This window comes from Melanerpes formicivorus, unplaced genomic scaffold, assembly GCF_026170545.1.
Source record: "Melanerpes formicivorus ecotype bairdi unplaced genomic scaffold, bMelFor1.0.p_v2 SCAF_32, whole genome shotgun sequence".
Lineage (NCBI taxonomy): Eukaryota > Metazoa > Chordata > Aves > Piciformes > Picidae > Melanerpes > Melanerpes formicivorus.
Window position 1 is genome coordinate 5,609,820 of NW_027142384.1, and position 26,358 is coordinate 5,636,177.

General features: G+C 38.0%; 1 protein-coding gene across 5 annotated transcripts in view; it reads right to left on the minus strand.

Moving 5' to 3' along the window:
• Nucleotides 1-26,358, minus strand: part of EFR3A (EFR3 homolog A) — a 66,781-nt gene that overhangs the window by 22,966 nt on the left and 17,457 nt on the right. For 4 of the 5 annotated variants that reach the window (XM_068155527.1, XM_068155525.1, XM_068155528.1 and 1 more), the window contains 8 exons: nucleotides 22,927-23,003; nucleotides 20,961-21,088; nucleotides 19,307-19,457; nucleotides 7,815-7,936; nucleotides 6,953-7,102; nucleotides 4,597-4,734; nucleotides 1,793-1,871; nucleotides 855-990 (listed from right to left, as the gene is read on the minus strand). In XM_068155527.1, the coding sequence (XP_068011628.1) occupies nucleotides 855-990; nucleotides 1,793-1,871; nucleotides 4,597-4,734; nucleotides 6,953-7,102; nucleotides 7,815-7,936; nucleotides 19,307-19,457; nucleotides 20,961-21,088; nucleotides 22,927-23,003 (981 nt within the window). The remainder of the gene's footprint in view (nucleotides 1-854; nucleotides 991-1,792; nucleotides 1,872-4,596; nucleotides 4,735-6,952; nucleotides 7,103-7,814; nucleotides 7,937-19,306; nucleotides 19,458-20,960; nucleotides 21,089-22,926; nucleotides 23,004-26,358) is intronic. The other variant, XM_068155526.1, reaches the window with a different exon arrangement.

Below are 26,358 nucleotides of genomic sequence, written 5' to 3' on the forward strand. Positions count from 1 at the left end.
GCTAATGAAGCAAAGCAATAACGTTTCAGTCGTGGAACAAAGAGAAACAACACAAGAGCACACGTGTATACGTATCTTCATGACTACTCCTATGTCAAAGGACAAAGCTACCTTAAATGACATAATGAACCCTATTACAGCTTCTTCTGTCTCTAAGGTGAAACTCCTCAAAGATCATTCTACTCTTGACTCCCGTATTACCTACAATTCCTCTCACAGCAGCTGTATCACATAGTGAGAGTACTCTTGTCATTTTGTAGAGTCACACAGAGTTCTCTCAGATTTGTGACTTCTTACCAAACAGGAACTCCTGCCTTTCACAAAGTTGAAAAAATGAATAGATATATTTTTACAATACACAGGAAAACAGTCAAAAGACTAAGTAAGTATGCATCTGTAAACCAAGTAAGAATTAGAGCATTTTTATCTGGGGGTTGGTCTCTTCTCCCAGGCAACCAGCACCAGAACAAGAGGACACAGTCTCAAGCTGTGCCAGGGGAGGTTTAGGCTGGATGTTAGGAAGAAGTTCTTCACAGAAAGAGAGATTGGCCTGGAATGGGCTGCCCAGGAAGGTGGTGGAGTCACCATCACTGGAGGTGTTTAAGAGGAGACTGGATGAGGCACTTGGTGCCATGGTTTAGTTGATTAGATGGTGTCGGGTGATAGGTTGGACTTGATGATCTCAAAGGTCTTTTCCAATCTGGTTAATTCTATTCTATTCTAACAAAGGAGAAAAAAGTAATCATTACAAAGCTTTCTCAAAATATATGCTTTAGTCTGAAAATAAAGCAAAAATGAGTGCCATTCTTCAAACCTATCCTTTGACCTGATGCCTTTAATTTAAAACAACTTACCTATTGATCCTTTAGCTGCTATTGCAACTGCTTCCAACAGGACCTGAATAATGCCAGCACGAACGCGTGGTGAGTCCCTTTTGCGAACATCAAGGTGTCCAAGAATTTCTTGTATTACATGATGGGAGTACTGTGCCTATTAAAAAAACAAAACCAAACACAAAGAAGCAGAAAGAAAAGTTTCATCTGTGAGTTCAATAACTCATACATCATTCAGCTATAGCCATGACCATGTTCCTATTCCGCAACATTCTTACTCATGAACCTGTCTAAATTTCCATCAATTCATGATTAAATATGAATTAAAATAGCTAACTATCATGACAGATGAGGTCACAGAGGTCAATCCATCCCAGTCTACAAAAGCCTACAGTATTAAAATATCCAGGAACATCTTTTGCTTGTCTGTGATAGACACAAACAAACCAACAATCAAATTTTGATCATGTTTTACAACAGACAATACAGCTTGTAACTGATTAGGAAAAAATCAATCAACATAACACATTTACATGTGAAATTGGTTCCTTCAGTTGTAAAAACAGTACAGCTGTATTGACATGAAGAAATGACCAATTTAAAGAGAGATTTATACATCAAGCACAGTGTCAGATCAGCATGCCTACCCTGCTCCTTCCTCTGGAGTGTACTGAAGGACTTCCACACTACTTTCCATTGAGAATACTTTAACAACTTTTTTTTTTTTTTCCCCTTCTACAAGTGTGTATTAATTGAATGTAAATTAGAAAGCTTCAAAAACCATGATTAGGTTAAGTGAAAGGTTTAAAGACTAAGACATAAGAGTTCGTGAAAGGGATCTTCTGGATTCTTTGATTCCATCTATCACCTATAATTACCATGGTGAGGTGAGCATTTAACCCTGTCTCATGTGCTTGAAGCAAGTACACAAGGAAAACTAACCCTGGAGAAAATCCTACCTGTATAGAGTACATGATGATTTTGAAGCAGGAAACAGCAAATTCATTGGGATCCCAAAGCCTGTGATGGTCTAAATGCCTGTAACAAAAAATGAAGAGAGACTAAATGGCAACTTGCAGTTTTCTCAAAATTCACCTCATAGGGATTTTCTCCATACATAAAGCTTCTAAACAATGACTTGTTACCTAGAGCAGAAAACTAAATCTTCTGAAAAAGGATTTGGTTTTAGGTTTTAGGAAGTGATAACAAAACATTTAATATTTTGATAGATTTTTACTCTAAATAGGATGCAGAATTTGTTTTGAATCAAGAGCTATGAAGAAATTAAAGGCTGAATGTTACATCCAGAACAGAGATTTTAGGAACTCTTTTCTTTTTCACAGGAGTTTCATAATATTTACAGAAAACAAACAAACAAAAGGAGCTACTCTTTGTATATATGCCCCTTTACCACTCTGAAGCATTTCAACACTTTCTGCAAGAAATATCAGAATCAAAACGATAAATGGATCACTTTGCCTTTTACTAGGACAGAAATCACCAACAAAAAACATCACTTACAGCAAAGACAAGAAATTCTGCTTAAGTACTATGCTGAAATCTATCAAAATAGCACACATCAAGTTTTCCAGAAAGGATATCCAAGTATTTGAAAAACATGACAAAAAATAAATGCATTTTTAATTCTAGAAGACAGAAAAAAAATTATTTGGGATGCCTTTTAATTGGAATGATTTCAGTTCAAAAAAGCCACAGCCACAAACAAAAAAAACCCACCAAACAAAACCTCAAAAAGTGTGCCCTTTCCTACGGAATCCAAACATGCCTCAAACACCATACTTGAAAGCATACAGGTAAAAGCAGTCAGTACTCTGCAAAGGAGAAAATAAAAAAAAGACCAGAAAAAAGGACAAGAGTGACTGGATTATTTAACTAACTTTGCCTAGAATCTGGAGGTCTCAATTAACTCACTGGCCAGCTGCTATCAGTCTAGTGACTCAGCTGAGTACACAGTGCTCCTTCAAGGTTGATTAAACCTGCTGGCATAAAACTACCCTCTCTCCTGTGCCCTAAATTATTTTGCAGTCCATTGCAGAGCTAAGAAAACACACTGCGGTTTTGACATGTTTCATATCTTTTAACAGAAATTGCTACAGGAAAGAATTTTAAAGTGTCATTTAAAGTGCCAAGAGTATAGCACATTTGCACTACCAAATACTAAGCTGGACTACCTGTTAGGGATAGCTGCCTTTCTTGTGCACATTCCAAACACAAAGAAATTTACCTCTTTAAATCCTTCAAGGCTTAGTAGCTCATACCACATTTATTGAGGTCTTCTTTCTTCCAAATATCATTCTGGTATAGTCCATTATTTTTTCTAGATGATAGCTTATTTTAGCTAACCTGTTTAGCTTTTGCCTCATCAAATATAAAAGCATACTCCCCAGTATCTTCTCCTGGTTGGAACTGATCCTGTAGTATTTCAGGGAAGCACATGCACTCTGTTACCCTTGATGGTTCTCTTTACATGCCCCAAAGATCCATTCAGCCAGAGTAAAAAAAACTTGATAGATGCAGTTAACCACAAAGACTTTTCCTCTCAAAATAGATACACAATTTTCCTCTTCCAAAAAGGCAAGATATTAGCTGCTTCAGGTAGTTGAACCAATAGCAAGAATCCATTTGTGTTGTTTAGTAGCTCAACATAGACTCTAGCCCCAGGTATTTTGGAGGACTGAGAAACATTTTTCAAGGAAACACTCAACTTTGCAACAGTTAGACTCCTACAGGACTGGTACAATAGGTATACATGGTTAAGTAAGATAATAGCACAGTTCCTTGCATTTAATGTTTCTGGGTGTAAAACAAGGGGCTCCCAAAGTTTTCTGTTCTCAATATCTACCCTAATTTCTTTTTGTATGTCTGTTCATACTTAGCAGTTTGAAAATGGCTTTTGGCAGCTTGAAAGCCTTTCAATCTATGAATGGAATACTTGAGACTTTGTGGAAAGAACTAGGCCATTCACATGACAGCTTGGTATCTTGAAAATCTACAACAGGAAAAGCCAGGGTTTGCAAGCAGTATCACTGAATCTAGAGCTTCCTGCAAAGGTTTCTCCTGAGAACATGGCTACTTTGTAGACTCTAGCAGGGGTGAGAAAAGCAGATTTAAGTGATCTCCATGTTTTTTTTTCACATCATGTTTTAAGAAGCAACTAGGGCAATGTAGAGAACTGAAAAACACTGAACTTCATAGTTAATACAGAGTTCTAATTTGTACTGTAAGCACTCGTGCATAATGTGCATACTGTGTGCACATCTACTCTTCACAACCAAATGAGCTGTAAAAGACATTCCTCAAAGAATATGAAAACACATCTTGGAAGAAAATTGCAAGAAAGAGAAATCTCAGTTTTTTACATTAGTCCAGGCACAGTATTCCTTTGTGCTACTTGTATTTCATTTGGCTGGTCTCTTCACTGACTGCAACAGTCACTTCTGGGACATTAGTATCTTGAACAAGCAGCTCCATATTCAAAAGAAAGGCCAGCTGAGGCATCAACCTATCGAAACCATTACGATGCACTTCTAAAATTGGTACAACGTGATACACATTTCTCCATAAGCACCTTCAAGTTAAAAGATAGGCAACAAGGAGGTGAGATAAAAAGAGGGGCAATTTTTTGAAGAAACATGAATAAAATCTTTTGGGTTGTAAAGGAGGAATGAATTTCTGCAACATAATTAGAGGATGAAATAACAAAAACCTTTAAGATGAGACCTTCCATGAATTTTCAACTTACGCGAACACTGGTCTGACAGCATTATTCATATTTCCATAGGTTGCTCGTCCTAAGAGTTCCCTGAAACAATTCTCAGCCAACAGAGCAGGATTTTCTTCTTTCTCTCCTCCTGTAGGAGAGGATGGAGGACCTATTCTGCTGAAATAGGACAAAACCACATTGATGTTATTAATGATTAATATTTGTTTTCCTTACTATATGCCACCCTTGGCTTTACCACGAGTCATGCTCTCGAGCTAGGCCATAACTCTATCTCAAATATGCATCAAACTAGAATTCTGAATAAAATATTTCACTCTCACCCAGCAGGAGTATAGATCAGCATCTGCCCACTTACTGCTAACTGCTCTACGAGCAATTATTTATATGGCAAAACCAATGGCTGTTAATACAGATTTAACTGGTTACCCACTGCATTTTGATCCAATGCACAAAAGCCATGACATCAGGCAAAAAGTTAGAGAGTGTCATTTTTTTTTCAGACTAATGATCTTGTTCACCTGCCCATACTGAAGCCCACCACTGAATTCACACTGTGTGGGTGAGTGTTAAATAAAACCCCAATACTTCTGTACAAACAGATGGCTTGCAAATTGAAAAGAAAAAAATCTGACTGAACTAACTGCAACATTATCACCCACACAGGTACCTCCAGCTAGTGTGTACAAGCCAGTCACCTTCTAACTACCAGCCTCCCAACATTACTATGGAAAACACAGTATAATAGTGTAATAGTTACTATAAAATCTTCATCAGTACATAAAAACCTCTAATTTTTAATCTCAGTTAAAATATAATATTTCATCAATCTCATTTTTGTTACATAGTATTCTTTACCTCTATGGTACCACTGGGCAACTGAATTTCCATGACAGTAACACAATATGTTATGAAAATCTTGTAAAGGAAAGCAACCCAAACACCTTTCACATTTGGAAATATGCTTTTAAGATGTAAATACTGAGGTCGGTTTCCCTGTACTTCCTTTCTTTATTTATTGCTGAATGGTTCTTTTTCCATTAAAGGCATTGCTCTGAAAGAAATACAGTAACTGATCTTCTGACTGAAGAAATAACAAAACCAAAAAGTATTAACTTCATTTGATATGGAGATTTTGATTTATGGCTTACTAACTCTTGCAGTGCAAAGCTAATGTTTTATAGTAATGACCAAGTTCTGTAAAGTTCAAATATTCTAACTTTCTAGTTTTCCTCCTCTCTTGGTGACTGGGAATTAGGATGACTATTTAACATCGACATGGTACAAAAGGAGAGTAAAAATGTTGAATTAAAGGCAGAATCCCAACACAAGAGTAGGAAAACTGAAGAAAACACTCACTGTTTTGGACAAACTAAAACTTACTGAGGCCTGAATTCAACCACCAAGCTTTGAAAGGAATAGCTTGTCCTCACCTTGGAATAACCAAAAACCAGCAGCTGCACTATAAACAGTGAAAAGTAAAGCCTTTCCAGAAGTTTCCAGGTTCCCATACTCATCTTTTGTGTTTTGTTTTTCTGTTTTGGTTTGATTTTTTTGGTTCTCTTTTTTAAAAATTTTGTTGTTGCTGTCTCTGGGGATTTCTGCTAGTTTTTCTTTGCCCAAAGTCATCTCCTTTTCAGCACAGAAGAGACCTGAATTACTAAAAACAAATTAAAGGCATTTTATATGCATTTCTAAATTGAAGTGCTTGAGGCATCGTGCCATTAGGCTTTTACTAATATTTCAGCTGACCTGTTGAGAGGTGGGAGATTGAGGAAAAAAGAAAACAGTATTTCAACCTAAGGTGTAATATTACTAATTGAGAAGTACTGTACTTACAGATGGCAAACTTTTTTTGCACAAAACACATTATAGACACTTAAGCAGGGATTCTGTCATCTACATTAGCATTATGCAACTACACATTAGATTTGTTGTCAACTGCAGTACACCAGGACCTTAATTATACTTTCAGTTCTGCTGTGCAAGGTTGTGCATTAAGTATCTGTAAAAGTGTTCACTTAGATCATTTGCTTTAGTTAATGTTCATTCTTCAGCATCATAAAACCTTAGCTTTAAAGCCCTATAAAGTCAAATACTGAAATGCCACATGTCAAATGAACATGTTAATATCATAGTTGCAATATCTTCTGATAGTAAAAGATGTTCCCGTGCTTTAAGATTCTTGAAATCATAGAATGGTTTCAGTTGGAAGGGACCTTGAAGAGCATCTAGTTCCAACCAGCCCTGCCAAAGACAGGCACATCTTCCACTAACCAGGTTGCTCAAAGTCCCATCCCAACTGTCTTTGATCTAAAAGTTGCAACACAAACACCCTGTTGCCTCTGGTAACATCAGTGAGCAGAAATAAAAATACCTGTCAATATCATCAATTTTTTGCATATTAAACAGCAAAGATGGTACTATCTTGTCCATGTGCTGAGGTTCCCATATAGTTGCTCGAAGTTCATCATTAACTGTTTTTCGCACCACTCCCTGAATGCCCCTGATTCCAGCAATTCGGATCCTAAGGAAAGAGAAAAGATCCTTCAAATTGCAAGCTTTTAAGAAAAATGCAGCTAACAACAGTCCAAAGAGCTGAATCGATGTTCAGCTCACAGATTTTTCACAGCTGCCCAAACAATTCAACGCACAGATACAGAAAAAGATGAGTACAACAGAGACGTAAATAGTACAACGTGAAAAACTTTAAGTTTTCTGAAGTGCTCAGGAGTTAAGTCCTGATTGACAACAACTGTAAAGAACACATCGCTAGGGGGAGCTGAAGTAAAAAATTTGTGGTGCTTGCATTATGTAAAAATTTGGAGTATTAATTCATGAAGGCATTTCAGTTTCACACAAAGTATCATACTGCAGACATCATGAGAATTCAATTTTAATGAGCAATTCTCAAATAGTGTAGAGCCAAAATATGCTTTTGCTATTCACAAGAGTAGCCCCATTAATTTCTCAAATGAGTTACAGAATTCAAATACATTTACAGCAACAAGTAATGCCTTTCTGGAAAGAATCCATGCAATCTGGCAGGTAAAATTCCACTTAAATATTCTAGGAGGTCTAGTTACCTAAGATTTGGTCCTATTTAAAAAAGTCAAGACTTTCATTTTCTTCCTATGGAATGAACTACTCCACTAAACAGCCTTAAAACCAGCTGTGTTACAGACTACATTAATGTGTTAAAAACAGTTTTCTGTAATAGATAAAACAATGGCACTTACTCAGTCTGTATTTCTGGATCGTGGTCGCATGAGTGGCACATGGCACTGAACCGAGACACAAAGAAGTCATAGCGTCTGTGATATGATGGCGTGTCTTCTTCTATGTTGGCAAATTTGACAAACTGGCAAAATGAAATACATTAAAAAAAAAAAAGCTTTTGATACTGATTTCCCAAAAATGAGTAATGAGTACTAAGCTTTAGAGTGGCAAAAATACTTAACTTCAGAGAAGAAAAGCTTAAGCTGGAGACCATTTCTCAAAATTAGAACCTTTCCACTAGAACTTCATCAGATCATTATGAAAGGGTGAAACACACTATGCAATATGGAAACACTGAACACTTCAACAAGGGTAATCAATTCATAGAATTAATTAGGTTGGAGAAATCTTTGATATCATCGAGACCAGCCATTAACCTAACACTGTCAAGTCCACCACTAAACTATGTTCCTAAGTACCACACCTACACACCTTTTAAATACCTCAAGGGACAGTGACTCAATTACTCCTCTGAGCAGCCTGGTCTACAGATTGGTAATCTTTTCAATATATTTCCTAATATCCAATCTAAAAGTCCTCTGGCACAACCCGAGGCCATTTCCTCTCACCGTATTACTTGTTTCTTTGCTACAACCTGCTTTCAGGTAGCTGGTTAAGCATTCAAATGTTACACTCTCACTAGAAGGTTCACTGAGAACATTCTGGTTTACCAAAATTCCTGAAAGGAGGTTGTAGAGAGGTAGGCACTGGTCTCTTCTCACAAGTGACAGAACAAGAGGGAACAACCTCAAGCTGCCCCAGGGGAGTTTAGACTGGACATTAGGAAAACACTTTTCATGGAACAGGTTTGTCAGGCACTGGAACGGGCTGTCCAGGGAGGTGGTTGAATTGCCATCCCTGGACATGTTTAAAAGTCATGTGGATCTGGTGCTTGGGGACATGGTGTAGTGACAGACTTGGAGTGGGCAAAATGGCTGGACTTGCTCATCTCAGAAGTCCTTTCAGCCTGGATAATTCTATGATTTAAGGGAAATAAACTTGGAGGCACCCTATCAGTTCTGTCTGTCTTTACAAGAAGGAAAAAGGAGAAGTCAGGGCATTAGAATGCAGTTGACTTTAATTTCAGTCACATAAAGATACCCAGAAAAATACCTAAAAACAATCCAATTTACAAACATCTATGAACTAATGAAGGAGTAAGTAACAGTCAACATAGATTTGTCAAGAACAAATCACATCCATCCAGCCTAAATTATTCCTAGGACAAAGAAATATTTTTTTTTAATCCAGATGAGGCAGCATCTGTCATACTTTAACTTCAGTGACGCTGTTGACAAAAAAATAAGACAAAATTGTCAAAGGGAAGCTAGAAATACACTGTCAAAATAACACTCTTCATAAGACAGATGCAAAAGGGCTTGGAAAAAAACACAGAAACACTTGTAAATCATCAAACTAAAATAATGTATTGAGTGAACTGAAGGGGCTTGTCAGGAATACAGTAGTATTTGAGTTTCGTGAAGCACAGACTTGGATGACAGAATGGGCTCATCAAATCTGCAAAGAGCACTAGGCTGGCCAGAGCTGTAGGCATTCTTTATGCCTGATTCTTGACAAACTGGAAATAGGACCCAAAATATCAAGGAAGCAATTTGTCAGTGACAAATGCAAAAATATAATTTTAGGACAGCTGTACAATTACAAGCCAGACACAGCTAAATGCAGAGAAGAAACTTTGGATTACAATAAACTGCACATTTAAAACAAGTCAATGCTGTTTTACTGGTATGAAAAAGAAAATATATTATGATACATCTATATTGCCCAGGACATCCATGAAGAAATTTCTGCCATCAAATTGGCACTAAAGCTCTTAGATGAAGTACTGCGTCCAGCTTAAGCATCAGAGCTGAAGATGGTGATTAATTGATAGTCTTTCAATTATTCAAGGGAGGAACAAAGCTTTAAGCACACACCTGTTATAAAAGACAGAAAGACATTAAATTATCTAGTCTAGAGCTGCCTAAAAGGTATTTATCTTACAAGGTACAGAATGTAGCTCTAAAAAGAAAATAAATAAATGGTTTTCTTTGTTGGTAATTGAAAAAGCAATAATGGGCTTACACTGAAGCAAAGCTACCTAAGTTAGACATTATAAAACCTTTCTTTTCTAAAGGGTGCAAACTGCCTGAAGACATTCTGGATTCTCTGTCAACAGCAGTTTTAAGAACAGACTACAGAGAGAAGGAAAAAAAGGTAAGAGAAAGGTTGAACATTGGCCAATTCTGCCCCAAGGCAGACAAATGTCCCATTAAGATCCCTCCACCTTTTACCACCCAGTTTCTCCTCACCAGCTGCTAAGCACAGGCTGAAGCATCTCTTGTACACTCACTGAGATGCAGAACTTACTTTTATCAGCAGGTCATCCACATACATCTAGACAAGCCAAAAGTACTTTATTTACAGCACACTGATGTGTGCAAGTTTTGAGGTAGCTTTGTGAGCTGAAAGTGGAAGCTTTGCATTTCAGAAAAACACCAACACTTTTTCCTACTCTTTTTCTTTTGTGTTTTGCTTTTTTTGTTTGTTTTGTTGTGGGTTGTTGTTTTTTTTTCCTGTTTTATCTAGTGGTGGTTTGGCCCTGGCCTGGAGGCCAGATGCCCACCAAAGCCGCTCTATCACTCCCCCTCTTAAGTGAGCAGGGGAAGAAGGGGAAAAAAAAAACAAACAGAAGCCAGGAATAGGATAGGAGCAATTTTAATAACACTAATAAGCAAACAGCAATAGACCACGTGGAAGCCAAAAGCAGAGAGAGAGATGTCAGTCTCTACTTCCCATCAGCAGGACGGTGGTCGGTCTCGGGAAGCAGGGCTCTCTAAGCTTGGTGGTTCCTTGGGAGGATAGATGCCATGGACGAATCCCCCCACTTCCTTCTTTCACTTCATTCTTATACCTGAGCTGATGTCATATGGTATGGAATACCGCTTTGGCCAGTCTGAGTCAGCTGGCTCAGCCGTGTCCCCTCCCAAGATTTTGCCCACCCCTCAATGTACTCTTGGGGCAGGGAAATAGTGAAAGGACACAGCCTGGATACTGGATTCAACAGTAGCCAAAACACTGCTGCGCTATGAACTACTGCTGCAAAAAACCCACAGCACTAGAAAAATGCTGTGAGGAGAATTAACTCCAGCTCAGTCCAACCCAATACAGCCTTTCAACTGCACTACCAGTTGACTCACTGAAAGCTACAGACACAGCTGAAAATGTTAGTCTATGAAACTATATTCTCAGCCAGTACTGAAAATGGAGCAAAATTGAACAAGACCCGTTACATGTCTTTCTACAGTCAGGTGATACGAAAGTGAAAAACATCCAAAAGCCAATTCTGTATTGTCTACTGCCAGAGTCTGAAGGATAATTCACTAACAGCAACCATCATTTTTTTCAGCACAGCAAGTTATTAAAAACATAATTTCTCTCCCAAAAGCCCCTGGAAATGCTTTAAGTGTCTAATGTCTCACAGGTTTGCTTCACAGAATTGTCAGTTACCAAAACAGAAACAGATTTTCCAAAGATTTTTCAAGAGGAGAATCTATTTAGTCCTTAGAATTTCATAAAATCCAGGGGTGGAAAAAACCAACCAAACATTAGGATCTGAGCATTTCAGACATTCAGATGTCCAAGCCTACAACTGATTCACCACCAAACTTCAAAGCATATAGAAGTAGTGAAGAAAAAAGTTTAAAGAACACAAACCACCATGTGAGCAGCCACAAGAATATAAACTCACCTATCATTTCATATTAGCGTATTTAATATTAACTAAAATTCAACATTATTTGATTCGCAGGATCTGTCAAAAATCAAAACTTTATATACTTTGAATACTACTTTGCTAAATGGAAATTTACTGTACCAATACATTACTTTAGAATAGAATTGAATAAACCAGGTTGGAAGAGACTGCCAAGATCATCGTGTCCAGCCTATTACCCAACCCTCCTAATCAACTAAACCATGCAACCAAGCACCCTGTCAAGTCTCCTCCTAAACACCTCCAATGACGGTGACTCCACCACCTCCCTGGGCAGCCCATTCCAATGGGCAATCACTCTCTCTGTGCAGAATTTCTTCCTAACCTCCAGCCTAAACCTCCCTTGGCTTTCTAGGAATAAATGACAAACTTAAGTGAAGACAGTGTCAATGTCTTTCTCCGGATGTTTCTGCGACACCACAACAGATCTTTGTGGCAGGGAAGCAAGTACCTGAAAGTTATACCTCCCTAAGTGGCACAAATGGCATGAATGTTCAGAAAGGTTAATTATTTCTTTTATTTCCTCATGTGTAGAAAAAAGCAATTTCATCCACTGAACATACAGTATTTCTGAGGCATATTCCAGGATTAGTACTCACATGACTGAACATTTAGGCCACAGGAAAGCCAACTGTGACTACACTCTTTTGAGCTGCTCTGTCCTTCAGTAAAGTATACAATTCTACTTTATTATAGAGTTTTTTCTTCTTGTTTAGCAGTGGTGCTCTTAAGCTCTTCTTGTTCTCAATAAATATTTTATCCTAAGCACCTAAGATGTTTTCAAGCATGCTTCAAATACAAAAGTTATTAAATCTACAAAAGGACAAAACACTTATCAAAGTCCAAGCACTTGCCTGAGATACATTTACAAAGCTTTTATAGCTGTAAACATGTCATTTAGTCATAGCAAATGCTTGCAATCACCTACTGGTAATTTACAGCACTTTTACCAGGGCAAACATCTTCTATATTTGTACATTGCAGAAAGTATAAAACCAGAAATTACATTGATAATATCTTATTATTTTGAAAACAGTAAAATTCAGTCAGTATAAAAACACATAAATCTATCATGAAACAAGGGAACATATTATCTATTCAGAAGATGTTTGTTCCAGAATGAGTCAAGAAAGTTGGCTCACATTGCCAAAAAGAGGGAGAGAGGTTGTGTGAGTCCAGTAAGTAAATAATGCAAATTCTCAAATTAAACTCCTAAGGACATATTTTCTTACCTGCCTTATCACTTTTAGATGGCCAGTAGAGTAAAAAATAAATTATACTTTTTAATGTATGCTGGATGTCTTTAAAGGTCAGTGTTTTGCAGCAACCTCGCATCATATTTATGTTTGAGTTATGTTGTTTAAAATACCCCTCCATAATAAAAAAAAGAAAAGCAGCAAGAACAGCATTTTTATTTTTTTTCCCCCCATCTGAGCTCTCCAGTCTGGTGTTCCACAGCCTGCAATTGTCTCAAGTTGCAGATGGAGGAAAGGAGGTGCTGATAGTTACCGCCTTTTATAGATAAAGCTACTGTATTTCCTTGTTATTGAAACTATCATGTTTGTAGGATATAATGTTTTCATATATAAGACTTCTATAAAACTACACAGCACAGCATTGATGAGAAGTGTGTGAATTTGTTTATGCATTTCACCAAGCATGCAAAAAAAGACAGACAAAACAGAAACTTTCAAATACTGGATTGCTGCATTGACTTCACAACCACAGTATTAAAAAGACCACAATAAATAATAAAACATAAGGTGGGCTGCAATAGAAATCAGTGATTTAGTTATTAATAGTTACAGTCACTGACAGTTCTCATTTTGAGTTTTACTGGAAAGGGATGGGTACCTTCACATGCCATTTTATTCCATGCCACTTGCTCAAGGTGAGGAGAAAGTTCTTCACTGAGAGAGTCATTTGCCATTGGAATGTGCTGCCCAGGGAGGTGGTGGAGTCACCATCCCTGGAGGTATTCAAGAGGGGATTGCATGTGGCACTTGGTGCCATGGTTTAGTCATGGGGTCTGTGGTGACAGGTTGGACTTGATGATCTTTGAGGTCTCTTCCAACCTTGGTGATTCTGGGAAAGTTATCCTGAATGCCACATGTGCAACTGTGTAACAAAAGCAGCAGTGCTACATTGGCTTAAAGGGCTTCATTAGCATGGCTATGAAATTTCAAGACCACTTGAGAGACCACAAGGATGAGGTGGGAGAAGTAGTACTTAACTAAGAATGACCCTAAAAGTGACTTAACCAGCACCTCTCGTATTCTAGTAGATGCAGACATCTAATTTAGAGGGTAATTTAATAACATACATACTTCCAGATTAGCATGCTGCAGACAAACAAGACAGATGAGTACTCTACCAGGAATATTAATTTTGTCATTCTTCAATTTTACAGTCTTGACATTTTATACTATTTTTATACATACATGCACTCATTTCTGTCAAAAGCAACTGCTTTTATAAGCCAGTGCTAACAGATACAAAAATCTTACTGTTCTATCAGGTACTGACTGATCACTTCTCCACTTCACAGTATCACAGTATAGCCAAGGTTGGAAGAGACCTCGAGGATCATCGAGTCCAACCTGTCACTTGGGACACTGCTTGCCTTCCTTACAATATCATGATGACAACCAGCAAAAACAGTCACTTTCACATGGACAGGAAGCCCATCTCACTGCTCCCAACAAACTTCCCCTTATAAAATGAAGTGCCCTATCAATTAAAGAAAGCATTTGTGGTAATTAATTTAGAACATGATAACACTGGGTTCTACATCTATCAGCTATTTTTCAGATGAAACAAACCCAATGGTTTACTATCAAAAAAACAAGAAAAACTCATAGAAAAATATTTCAGAATTAGCTTAAAATGCTTTGTATTCAACAAGTTTTATCACCACAGTTTAAGATGAAGGTTATGCTAAATTGCACATCGTATTGATTTTGTTTAGTTGCCTACTAGTTTTTGGACCCTCTCTGGGAAAAAAACAAACACACAAACAAAAAACCACCACCTGGCAGAAAATTAAACCTAGTTTTAAAAATTATCTCTTGACACTGTCATGGTAGGGCCAAACAGCCCCAGCACAAACCCAGACAGACACTAAGGTGTCTAGACATGGTCCCCCGCTCCCCCGTCCTCCCTGCAGAAAGCCATGATGGCACGGGAAAAGGAACAAAGGGGACAGGACCATGTGTGCCTTGGTAAATAGCCCTGTATCTATAGTAAGGGCATGTGTTCAAGGGCATGTTAGGTGTTCAAGAGGGGATTGGACGTGGCACTTGGTGCCATGGTCTAGCCATGAGGTCTGTGGTGACAGGTTGGACTCGATGATCTTTGAGGTCTCTTCCAACCTTGGTGATGCTGTGATACTGTGATGTGTTCTAGCCACAGCCTGGCAGAACGCCTTCTCACTGGGTAACTATGTGCTGGTTTCAATACCCTATTGGCCCATTGATCTTGGGCAAGATTTATATACAGGCTCATTTCTAGTTGCCTGTGCCTTGCTCAAGCCTTGCATGCTTGAACCTTGTCTGGCATGAAGTTGCCTCAAGTTGCATAGCCTTGAGTTGCCCGATCCAGCACCTAGGATAAAGCCACATGCGCACACACTGCAAGCCACAAGCGAAGCCACGAGCTTAGGAGTCAGAGCCAAGCCTGCTTCCCCTTGCAACCAGCATTTTGCTGTGCCTCAGTTTCCCCAGGACAAAGCAAGTGCCCGTTGTGGAAAGGCGTTGTTAACAGTCTGCTGAAGCCAGACCAGTCATCAAAGACTGCATGGCATTCCTGCTGGCAACTTGCCGTGCCTGGCACGTGAGAGCGCCCTAAAGCCTCTAATACACAGCAGGAGCACTCTCTACCTGGGTACAACCAGTTGTGAGTAATTAATTCACTGCCTCTTTGGCATAACTGTTCTTGTCGAGCCTCCCCCCCTCACTGTGGTCGAGTGCCATTTTGCTTCCAGGGTATTCTCTTTCTGTTACATTCCTCCTGGTTTGCATAAAATAGTTAAATTGTTAGAGTTGCCCAAATGTATATCCCCATTGTAAATATATTCTAACTGTACATCAAACCTTTTGATATGTTTGGCAATTTTCATATTAGTAAAAGGTTATTAATATTTTGATTGATATTGCCATGTCATTTATAAATAAAGGAAGCATAAAAGTTTTACCACAAATTAAAAGATTCAAATCTGTCATCTGTTCACTCCTAGACAGGAAAAATAAGTATAATGAATCCATTCTATCCCAGTAATATAACTGCTACGGTTATAAGCAATACATTTAATGATTTGATGTGAGAGATTTAGATAGTTTACATGAAATTTAGCTACTGAAATTGTGCAAAATGGTTACAGGATAAAATGTAGCATTGCTGCAAATTTCAAAGTAAAAGCTTATTGCAATCAGCCTCCAGATTCTGTAAAACTTTAGCCAAGGAAATCTTACTTTTTCCCCAGCACATTTTTTTCAGTTTCCTCACCAGCATATGCTATCCTAGCATATGGTTAATAAAAATATCTTCCTTGAGAGAAAAAGACATTGTGAACTTTACAGACACTGCCAATTTGAAATCTGAATTGCCAATCTGAATATCAACATACTGAGTATTGAACTTCACCTGTTTAAAAGTATCTGCCTATATAAGGAGGTTTACCATTATGATAAAAAACCCCCACAACTCAAAACAAACAACTAAATCATTGTTGCTGTACAAACTAACCTAACATAATCTACGAACGTAGCATATAACAAGTAATGGGAATTAGTAATATGTAGCCTGAAGATCAGGCATGAAAGTATATTCTTCATCAAAAGAATTGTAAAGCACTAGAACAGACTGCCCAGGGAAGTGGAGTCACCATCCCTGGAGGTATTTAAAAGACGGCAGATGTGGTGCTGAGGAATATATATTAGTGGTGATTTGGTAGTGCTAATGGTTTCTCTTGATGAACTCAAAGGTCTCCTCCAACCAAACCGGTTCTATGATTGGACAAGGGCAGGTCCTGCCTGACCAACCTGATCTCCTTCTATGATCAGGTGACCCGCCTGGTGGATGTGGGGAGGCCTGTGGATGTAGTCTACCTGGACCTCAGCAAGGCGTTTGACACCGTCCCTACACAGCAAACTCCTGGCCAAGTACCAGAACAAGAGGACACAGTCTCAGGCTGCACCAGGGGAGGTTCAGGTTGGATGTTAGGAAGAAGTTCTGTACAGAGAGAGTGATTGCCCATTGGAATGGGCTGCCCAAGGAGGTGGTGGAGTTGCCGTCATTGGAGGTGTTCAGCAGGAGACTTGATGGGGTACTTGGTGCCATGGGTTAGCAGTTTGGGTGGGCTGGATTGGCTGATGGGTTGGATGTGATGATCTTGAAGGTCTCTTCCAACCTGGTTTGGTTTATTCTAAGTTTATTCTAAAAACCAAACAATTGTTTCTCTGAAACAGTCATCTTCAGCTTTTCTTTAAGCAAACTTAAAAAATTAAATTTAACTTCAAAAAAAAGGACTTGTCAAAATGTTGAATGAAACTTTAGACTTTTTGCAAGAGTATCAAGTAGAGTAAGTTCTGTATCAAGGGAATAAACCTTGGAAAACAGGAGCTTTCCAAGGCTTTAACTAAAAAGAGATTTGTTTCATTTGAAATCCTGATTTCTGAGTAATCACAGGAGTCTCCACAGTTGAAGCAAGATCTGCATATGGAGAGGAGAAAAAACTACAACTCAAATAAGACAGTTGAATCCTGCTTGAAAGAGATCAATGAAGCTCCAAAAGTCAGCTTTGGGACAAAAAAAAACCAAGATCTATTTGTAGCCACAGTGAGACCCCATATCTTTTAGAGTGTAAGCAGACTACAGATTTGTATTGGTAAGAAACTGAATTTAATATAGAAAAAATTATGGAATCCATTCCAAAAGTTCACTGAATTTTCACCAGTTTAAAGGTATTTTTCATATGCAATTGATTCTACTCTTCCAGACAGTAGCAGTTTCCACTCCAAAGTGATACAACAGAATAAAGCACATGAAAGATTATTTAGGCACTCTACATTCTCTGCTCTTTTTGGGTTTTTAATTTCCTTTAAGAGTGTAGGAAAAACTGAAAAAAGGCTAGAGATGATGGTAAACATCCTCCGTGTCTGACAAAATTTAAGAACGCCGGATGTCAGCATCCGTGGTAAAAGCCAAGCTGTCAGTGCCAATAAATCTTGCTCCTCTGAGTCAACGCAAAAAGATTTTCTTTCCTCTCCATTAACTATAGAAAGCATCTAGGGAAATTAGCATAATCAGGCTAAAATTAGTTTCTGGAATAGTGATGAAGGGCCATATAGATTCTCTGTTCTCACAGAATTTGACATCTGATTTAGGAAAAAGTAATTATTTTTGGCTACTCAGTTTTACAACAGACAAGTACAAATTATCTCCTAATTAAAGAAGTCCACTAATCTGCTTTGCTCATTAAAAAAGTTCACAGGGAACTGACAGGGATATCAAACATACTACCATAAGGTAGAGCTCTGTTCAATGACATTTGTTTGGTAGTGAAACATGCCTTGTAAATCACAAGGAAGGCTGGGAGTAACAGCCACCAAGGATTTTAAACAACTGGGAAACAACTTGCATCTTGCATTTGACAGCCCAAAAACTAAGTTACAAAGCTGTTTGCCAAAGAAGTCTTGCCGAGGCATTACTCTACAAACAAATTAAAAGAGGCAGGGTAGCCTGGCTTAAAGATATTAAAATAAATAAATGAGTGAAGGAATAAATACATAAATGTATCATTACTCTCAGTAAAGCCTTGTTTGGGGCACAAGGGGACGCTCCCCTCCTACATCAGAGCAAGCACTCTGTGTTTCAGCATAAGAAATTCTATTCTAAAGTAGCATCACTCTGCTACACCCTCCTGTTCCCCTGAAATGCAACTCCATTTAATTTCATCAGCTGGGAATCATGCCCAAAGGAAAGTCCAACAGTTTTACAGAATCCACAAAGAACCCTTACACTGCTAACAACAGTGAAATGCAAGCATTACTTCTCCACTCGTGTAAAAGCAACCATTCTAAGATAAAACAGTCCCCATCACAATCCTGGTATTTATGAGATTCCTGTGGTACTAGCTGGGGAATATGATGGTTAGAAGGAAAATAAGACATAATACTGATCACAATCACCACTATTTGGAAAACACAATGTAGGAACCTTCAGTTTGACATTTCAATAATATGGAAAGATTTTTTACCTCCTGGATGATTTTCAGCTAATAGAAATCTTTCTGCGTAGAATTAGTGCTGTGGAGAAGGATGTTATCTCCTCCTTCTCATACCATCTCATTGCTGGAGAGCAAGAAAACACTGTCTTACCTATACAGGAGGTCTCTTTTTTTAAAGTTTCAAAATAAGAACTGACAGAACAGCTTTCCTGTTCCTTCCAGGAGAAGTTATTTCTGCAAGGGATGAGCCATCAAAAGAATTTTAGACACTCAAAACCGTTTTCCTGCTTCCAGCTGGTATCTGCTCTGTCTTTAAACCCAAACGGTATATCCTGCCACATACAGAATCTTCTCACTTCATGATAACTGGCAGATACTTTGTGTGACTTCTGAAAAGTACTTTCTCACAGCAAGTAAGCAGAAATTGATTCTGATTTATTATTTTTACTCACAGAATTAGTTCCAAGAACTTGCAGCTTTGGTTCGCCTGATTCCAGTAGCTTGGCCACCATATGAAGGAAACTTTCCACAAACGGTTTTATACTTTGAGAATGGCAAGCCATTAGAAGTTGGTCCAATGCCTCCATGGCAATTAAAACGTATCTGAAAATTAAGGGGGGAAATTGAGTGTTTTCAGGAGGGATGTCATAACACTTGGTAACAGAGAAAACACAGTTCCATTTTCTTTCCTTGCACAATTTGTTTTCAATTATAAATCCCAACTTCCCAGTCTACAGATCCTCTGTCTATCCAAATCCAGCATGGAAAGCCAGCAACTTATCCATGCTCCTGCAGAGGCAGACAACACACTAAATAAATGAAAAACAAGTAGAGAAAAGCAGCAAAGAAAATTATCTTAAAGAAAGGCCATTGTCCCATTATACAAAGTTATAAATAACAGTTTTCTACATCATGAAGGCCAAAAACGATGGCCTGTGACAGACACTGCCTTTTCCCTCCCCCCCCTCAACTACTTTCACTTCTTAGACTCAGGATTTTCCTACTCATTTCCACATTCTTTAGAAGTTCTAGCTCATATAGAACTTATAGTAAGACACAATTTTCAAGTTCCCATTTAAATAAGATTTAGTCAAAAGGGCTGGAAAAAAACAAATACCTATTCATTTCCTGACACCCTGAATGACATTCAAGGGTGTAATGGATTTATGTGGCAAGGTTTTGGTAGCAAGTGGACTGCATGCAGAGGTGGCTTCTGTGAGAAAACACCAGAAGCTGCCCCCATGTTGAACAGAGCCAGCTCCAGTTAGCTCCAAGATGGACTCATCATTTCCCAAAGCTGTGCCTTTCATCAGTACTGGCAGAACTCATGAAGGACCACAGGGGAGCAGATATTCATACTGCAGACCACAAAGGGTCCCACTGAAGCATGTGGATGTGCCCTGAAGGAAGTCAAGAGACAGGCCGTGCTGAAACACGCTCCTGAACAAGCTGTGGCCCTGTGGTGTGGCCCATACAGGAACAGCTTTTCTGTCAGGGCCTATGATCTTTGGGGGACCCACACCAGAGCCATCAATTCCTGAATGACTATACCCCATGGAAAGGACCCACACTGGAGCAGTTTGTGAAGGACTGTCTCCCACAGGATGGACCCAATGTTACAGCAGAGGAAAAACGTAAGGAAGAAGGAACAGCAGACAAAAATGTCATGAGCTGACCACAACCCCCATTCCCCATCTTCATGTGTTGCTCTGGGGATAGGATGTAAGGGAGTCAGAAGCAAAGGTGAGTCTGGAAACAAGGGGGAAGGTGTTTTCAGCTTTGTTTTTATTCCTCATTATCCCACTCTGTTACTAACTGGAAACTAATCAAATTATTCTTCCCCATATTTCAGTCTTTTTTTCCCCCCATGATAGTCATTGCTGAGTGACCCCTGAGTTCACACTGACCCATGAGCTTTTTCATCTTATTTCCTCCCTCATATCACTGAGAAGTGATATAGTAGCAAGGTGGGCACCTTGCTGCCAGACAAGGTTAACCCACTACAAAGAGACTGGGTCTGTCTTGCCTTCTAACTTGATCAGAATACGCATGAAGAAACGCAGCCACACGTTAGCATCTATTCTTAATGCTGGCTCATTTCCTTACCCATAGCGATGTCTGACAACATCTCTGCTCAGTCTCTCTGCCAGGTAAGCACCGATCCGATCCAGCTTTTCTGGTGCAGAAACTGCATAGAAAGTCAGCTTCTCCATGTCAGCTTTAACAAGACCATCCTAAAACCAGGCATAGAACATATAAAAAAAAACTTCACAAAAAGTATAAATATTTCAATGTGGTTTTCCTGTTGCCTATTCAATATTTAAAGATCTAAGCCATACAGATGGGAAGAAGCTACTGAAAAAAACCAACCAACAACTTTTGAGCAAAACTGTCAACAACTTAGCTGCACAAAATCAAGAACATAAAAAATTAAGTAATATATTCTTTAAATAAATGAAGTAACTATCTTCATTGTTTTTCTCAGGGTAGAACAGGTATTACCAATGAAGGTATCTGATCAGGTATGTCACCAGGTCCAAGAAACACTTTTTTTCCTACTAGTATGCAATGTAATTTCTTTTCTCTTGCTATTTCCCCGCCCCCCCCCCCCCCCCCCCCCCCCCGAAAAAGAACATTTGATGCATAATTTTGACACTATAGTTTAAGTATTTTAGACTGTAGCCCAAATGTTTTATTTCTTCAGTGTCACACCTTCAACAAGGCTGATGTTTAGGGTATCTAAAGGGTAACTGTTAGAACATAATCAAAGATTAACATATTAATTCCAGTGTGAACTGTGATATGGATCTCCACAGGTGAGGATATAACTACCAGTTAAGAAGGAAAAGGCTTTTTGGTGTTTAGGGATTTTTGTTTGTTTTTGTTGTAAGTTCACAAAGATATTACCTTTTTTCAAATAAATTACTTTGAAACTTTTTACACACTCATGATTAATTCATGTTTTTTTATCAAGCAAGTTTTCTCACATTTTAGAAATGCCTATAACTCTGAATCATCAGGGACTGGCTTGGGTCCTGCACTGAGCTAACTAGTATTAACAAAAGCAGAGACTAAGGAGGCCAACTCAGCTTCTGAGTGATAATGAAGCTGTAAGACTACAACTGTAGCAATTTCAGGTGTTTCTACAGTTGCAGCAAACAAGTAGATTAATAAATTTAAACAAAACAGAACTATAAAACCAGTTCCATTCTTTCAACCTACTGTACACACAGAAAACACTTCCTTCAAAGCCAGGAAGATGCACTTGTATAGTGACTAACACTAGTTAATACCACAGTTTGGAAAAAAGCCCATGTAAGATAAAAGCCAAGTGTTACACAAATGCTGACTGTTCTGTTCACTTCTACTTTAATACAAGATAACAAAAGGTGGTAATATATTTTAAAAATACAGCAGCAGAAACATAAGCTCCTGGTCAGACTGTACCACCATGCAATTATGTACAGATATAGGCATTGCTATAAGGTAACACAGAAGTTAACTATTTTCACAGAAAGCAAGAGCTAGATTATGAAATACTCCAAGACTATTTTCAGTGGAATGAAAAAAATGTACAAGAATAACTGGAGAATGGGAAGGGAAACACAACAATAAAAACCTCTTTTGGATCACAAAAGTCTACCAAGAACTATAAAAACTTACACAATCAATATATTGAGAGTTAAAAATATAAGATCTTGTAGAGAGCCAGAAAATGTTCACACCTGCAGCCATAATGTGTTTGTGGTTCAAAACAGCTATCAAGTTAAGTGCTACCTCTGCTGCAGAATACTAATTAAATCTCTCCTTCTCTGAAGAAAACACACTGATTTTACTCTTCAATATGCACAGCACTGCTTTGAAGAGGGAATTACACCAGATGATCCACTGAGGTCCCTTTCCAGCTAAGTCATTCTGCTAATGTGTATTAAAGCTATTAAGTGATAAAGATGAATTTAAGGTAGAATGTTAAAACAGAACAGAAATAAAGGGAAAAAAATTACTAAATCAGTAGTTACTAACCAACAATTTTTAGAAGTCAGTTCCTTAAAATGTAAAACTTATCACTCACTTTTGGATCTTCAGGAAATATGTTATCTACCAGACGCTTGTAGCGAGGTCGCAAAGCAGCACAGCAACAGCACACTCCTGAGGAGAGATTTACCCAACAGAGTTAGAATTAAGTTTAGGAACTCTGGTGTTTTCATGTGAAGCGATGAGCTGACAAGCAGTCAGTTAAGGTAAATAAAAATGACTGAGAAGTCAATTGAGTAAAACTACTATTAGAGGGTAATACTTGATGGAAACTAGAAATGCACCTCTCATCCAGCCATACTTAAAAACATGCAGAAAAAGCAAGATGTGGCAAAACTTAGTAATATTTTAATGAAAACTATTTCACTTGCTATTTTACCTTCACTCTGAATGACAACTTCAAACACATCTAAACATGCATTATATTCACTCCTCTACTAAAAATGTCAACTACAAAACCTTTGGCTTTCAGGCAACCATTTAAAACAATATAAAGGCCAACATATAAAACAAGCTCTCCTTTCATTATACCATTATCTTACTGGGCATCATAGGAAAGAGTTGCTTGAAAGATATTTTGCTGTGATAACTTCCACTCTGCTATGCTTTACTCATGTATTCTGACAACTCTTCCAATCTATTTCAGCAGAAAGAATTATTAAAGATAAACCTATTATGGGGCATTTGGTGCATGAGCACAATTTAAGTCTAAGTGCTCTTCAGTGGTCTTTTAACTCAACTCTGTATCACCAGTAAGCTGAACACAGAGTTACAACTTAACACGCAATGATTAAACTGGAATATTGAGAACTCTTGTGTGAAACAGTGCTGGATTTCTCTCATTAAGTTCTTTCTCTGTTGACATCTCCTACTCACACAAGCCAGTTAATAAAAAAAATAATTAATCAATCTAAATTTACATATAAGGGGCATGCCCTAAGTAGCTAAACTCAATGCTATTTCCTATGTCACTAGGAAAAAACAAACAAACCCCCCACAAAACAAAATATCAAAAGAGGTCATAAACCTATTTGAATTAACCCAGTAATAATCCGGACAGTTGTACAAATACTGAGAGCAATGCTGTGTAGAAGTTTAGGAATAAGTAAAATCATAATAAGAAAGCAGTATCCCATTAGTGTATCATGTATTTATTACTCAGTATTCAGAAATTCAAGTAGCCCACCAATATTCACCAAAACAAGACCTAACATTGCCAAATGTTTCTTGAGCTTAGTACGGGGCTCTGCACCTGGCACAACAGTCATTGTATTTGTGCCTTCCTGTTTGATTTTCTACTGGTCAAGAGTTACTCAAAGCTTACTTGACATTTGATTTCATAGATATAACAATGTATTCTTACAATAAATTTAATAAATACTTGTCTACAGCTATTTAAAAGTTAGTAAGAACAAAAAATATTGCAAAATATTGCATGCAAGGCAGAGGCAGTTAAAAATAGTTTCTTCCTTAAAATGACCAGAGTGATAATACTTGCAAAGAACCACAACTGAAGTTTTTCAAAAGTGTTTTAGAACTGTGGCAGCTACATAAATTGAGCATAAAACACAGATAAAGTCACTCCTTCGAGAAGGCAGAAATATCAGGTAACAGTACTAACTCATTCTGACAGCATTACCAACAGTTTCAGTTAATGGAAACACAATAGTATTCAAATACTGCTCTTGAAATTTATAGCACACAGTGCATTTGGATGTTTAAAAAAGGCTTAACAATAACTGTATTACATAAGATTTGAAAATTCTCTCCTCATCCTGGATTTTCAGGAGTGTATTTGCATTGCTGTGTATTTTAATACAGCAGCTTACATAAAAAAAACCCAACACCTTTGCAAACAATTTTGTCAAAATATAAATGCAAAATTAATATGAATTGTCATGTTATTACAAGAGTTTTCTAAGTTAAACAAAACATTCAAGTATCAGAAAGCTAACCTATCAAAGCTTTCAGCCTCCAAACATATTTTGAGTCAAATAATTTAAGCAGAATACTGTAAGGAAAAAAAAAAGGAAATGAACAGATAAAACCAAAATCAAACCCCAAACCACAATTAATAGTTATGAGATACACTTCGTGGGGAAATTATTCATCATTGCTCAGTGTTTTGATGCAACCAGGAAAGATTAATAAAAACACAGGAATAGGATTTTAAAATTAAGTGTGAAAATATAGTAATTAAAAATAAACAGCCTCCCCCAAAAACCCCAACAACCACAAACAAAAGCACACACACAACCCCAAACCTTAACAATATACATCAAAACCAAATTGAACTTCAAAACTATAAATCTAGGAACATTTCACTATGTAGACCAGAAAATATTATTGTTTTAAAAGACAGGGAGAAGCTGCGCAATTGAAAACCGATTCTCTGCTTCTTCGACACAAATTTAACCCAGATAGGACTTGATCCAAATAAAGAGATTTGTTTCACACACAGAAGTTGTTTGGCAGGTTTACAGAATGCAGTCACTAAGTCAGGTAAAAAAGAACCTGTTCCATTTTATGCAGATTTATCAACAAAAATCCTATGACAACTTGCTTTCACTATCAGGCAGTGTTTGCCTTTTATGGTCTCCCCCTCCAAGATATCTTTACTTCAAGTTAATACAAAGGTTAAAGTATTATCTACTGAGAAGTACACTGTCTTGACAATCAACATAAAACAATCCTTCTGCTGCCGTGGGATTTTCCAAATTAAAACATGCATATTCTCTTACACTAAAGGAGTCCTGCCTTTTACATGTTAAGACGCTACACATTTCCCAGCTATGCAAGTACTTTTTACACACATTCTACCCGACAGCAGTAAGAAGAAACAGCCTGCATTATCAGAAAATGGTAATTTCACCTACCCAAACACATACATGGTCTTGGTTCAAAAGCAGAATTATAATCATAGGCCTTTTCTTGCTCTATAGTTGGAACTTGAACATACTGCCTCATTCTGGATGTGATTTCACTCCCCCAATACTCTCTGCTTTTCAGAATTTTGCGCTCTCACGCTAGCACAGCAGCAGTTACTTCACACGAGGGCTCTGCAGTACTGTAAGCTTATCTAATGAGCCCTGTGAAATTTACATAAAGCCACCAAACACGTGTAAAACTTCAGTATCAAATTCTGTTAATGAGACCAGGCGTAAGGCAAGAGAAAAGAATAAACGTAAAGCTAGACCCTCAGTATGTGGTTCACAGCTCATTGAACTAAGATGGATATAGTTTCCTTACTTGAACTTCCATGGAACATGCAGGTCATCAGGTCTGGGACTAGAAGGAAAAGAGTCACTACAGCTTGAGAAAAAATTGTACCCAGTTAGGAGCCACCTATCAGTGGACTGATAAGCATTTCAGTGAAACAGACTTGCTTGACCTTACTGAAGAATGGTCAGGGAAAAATGCCAAAATTTAAGGCATATTACTGACTAAAAAGGCTTTTTAAACAGAAGGG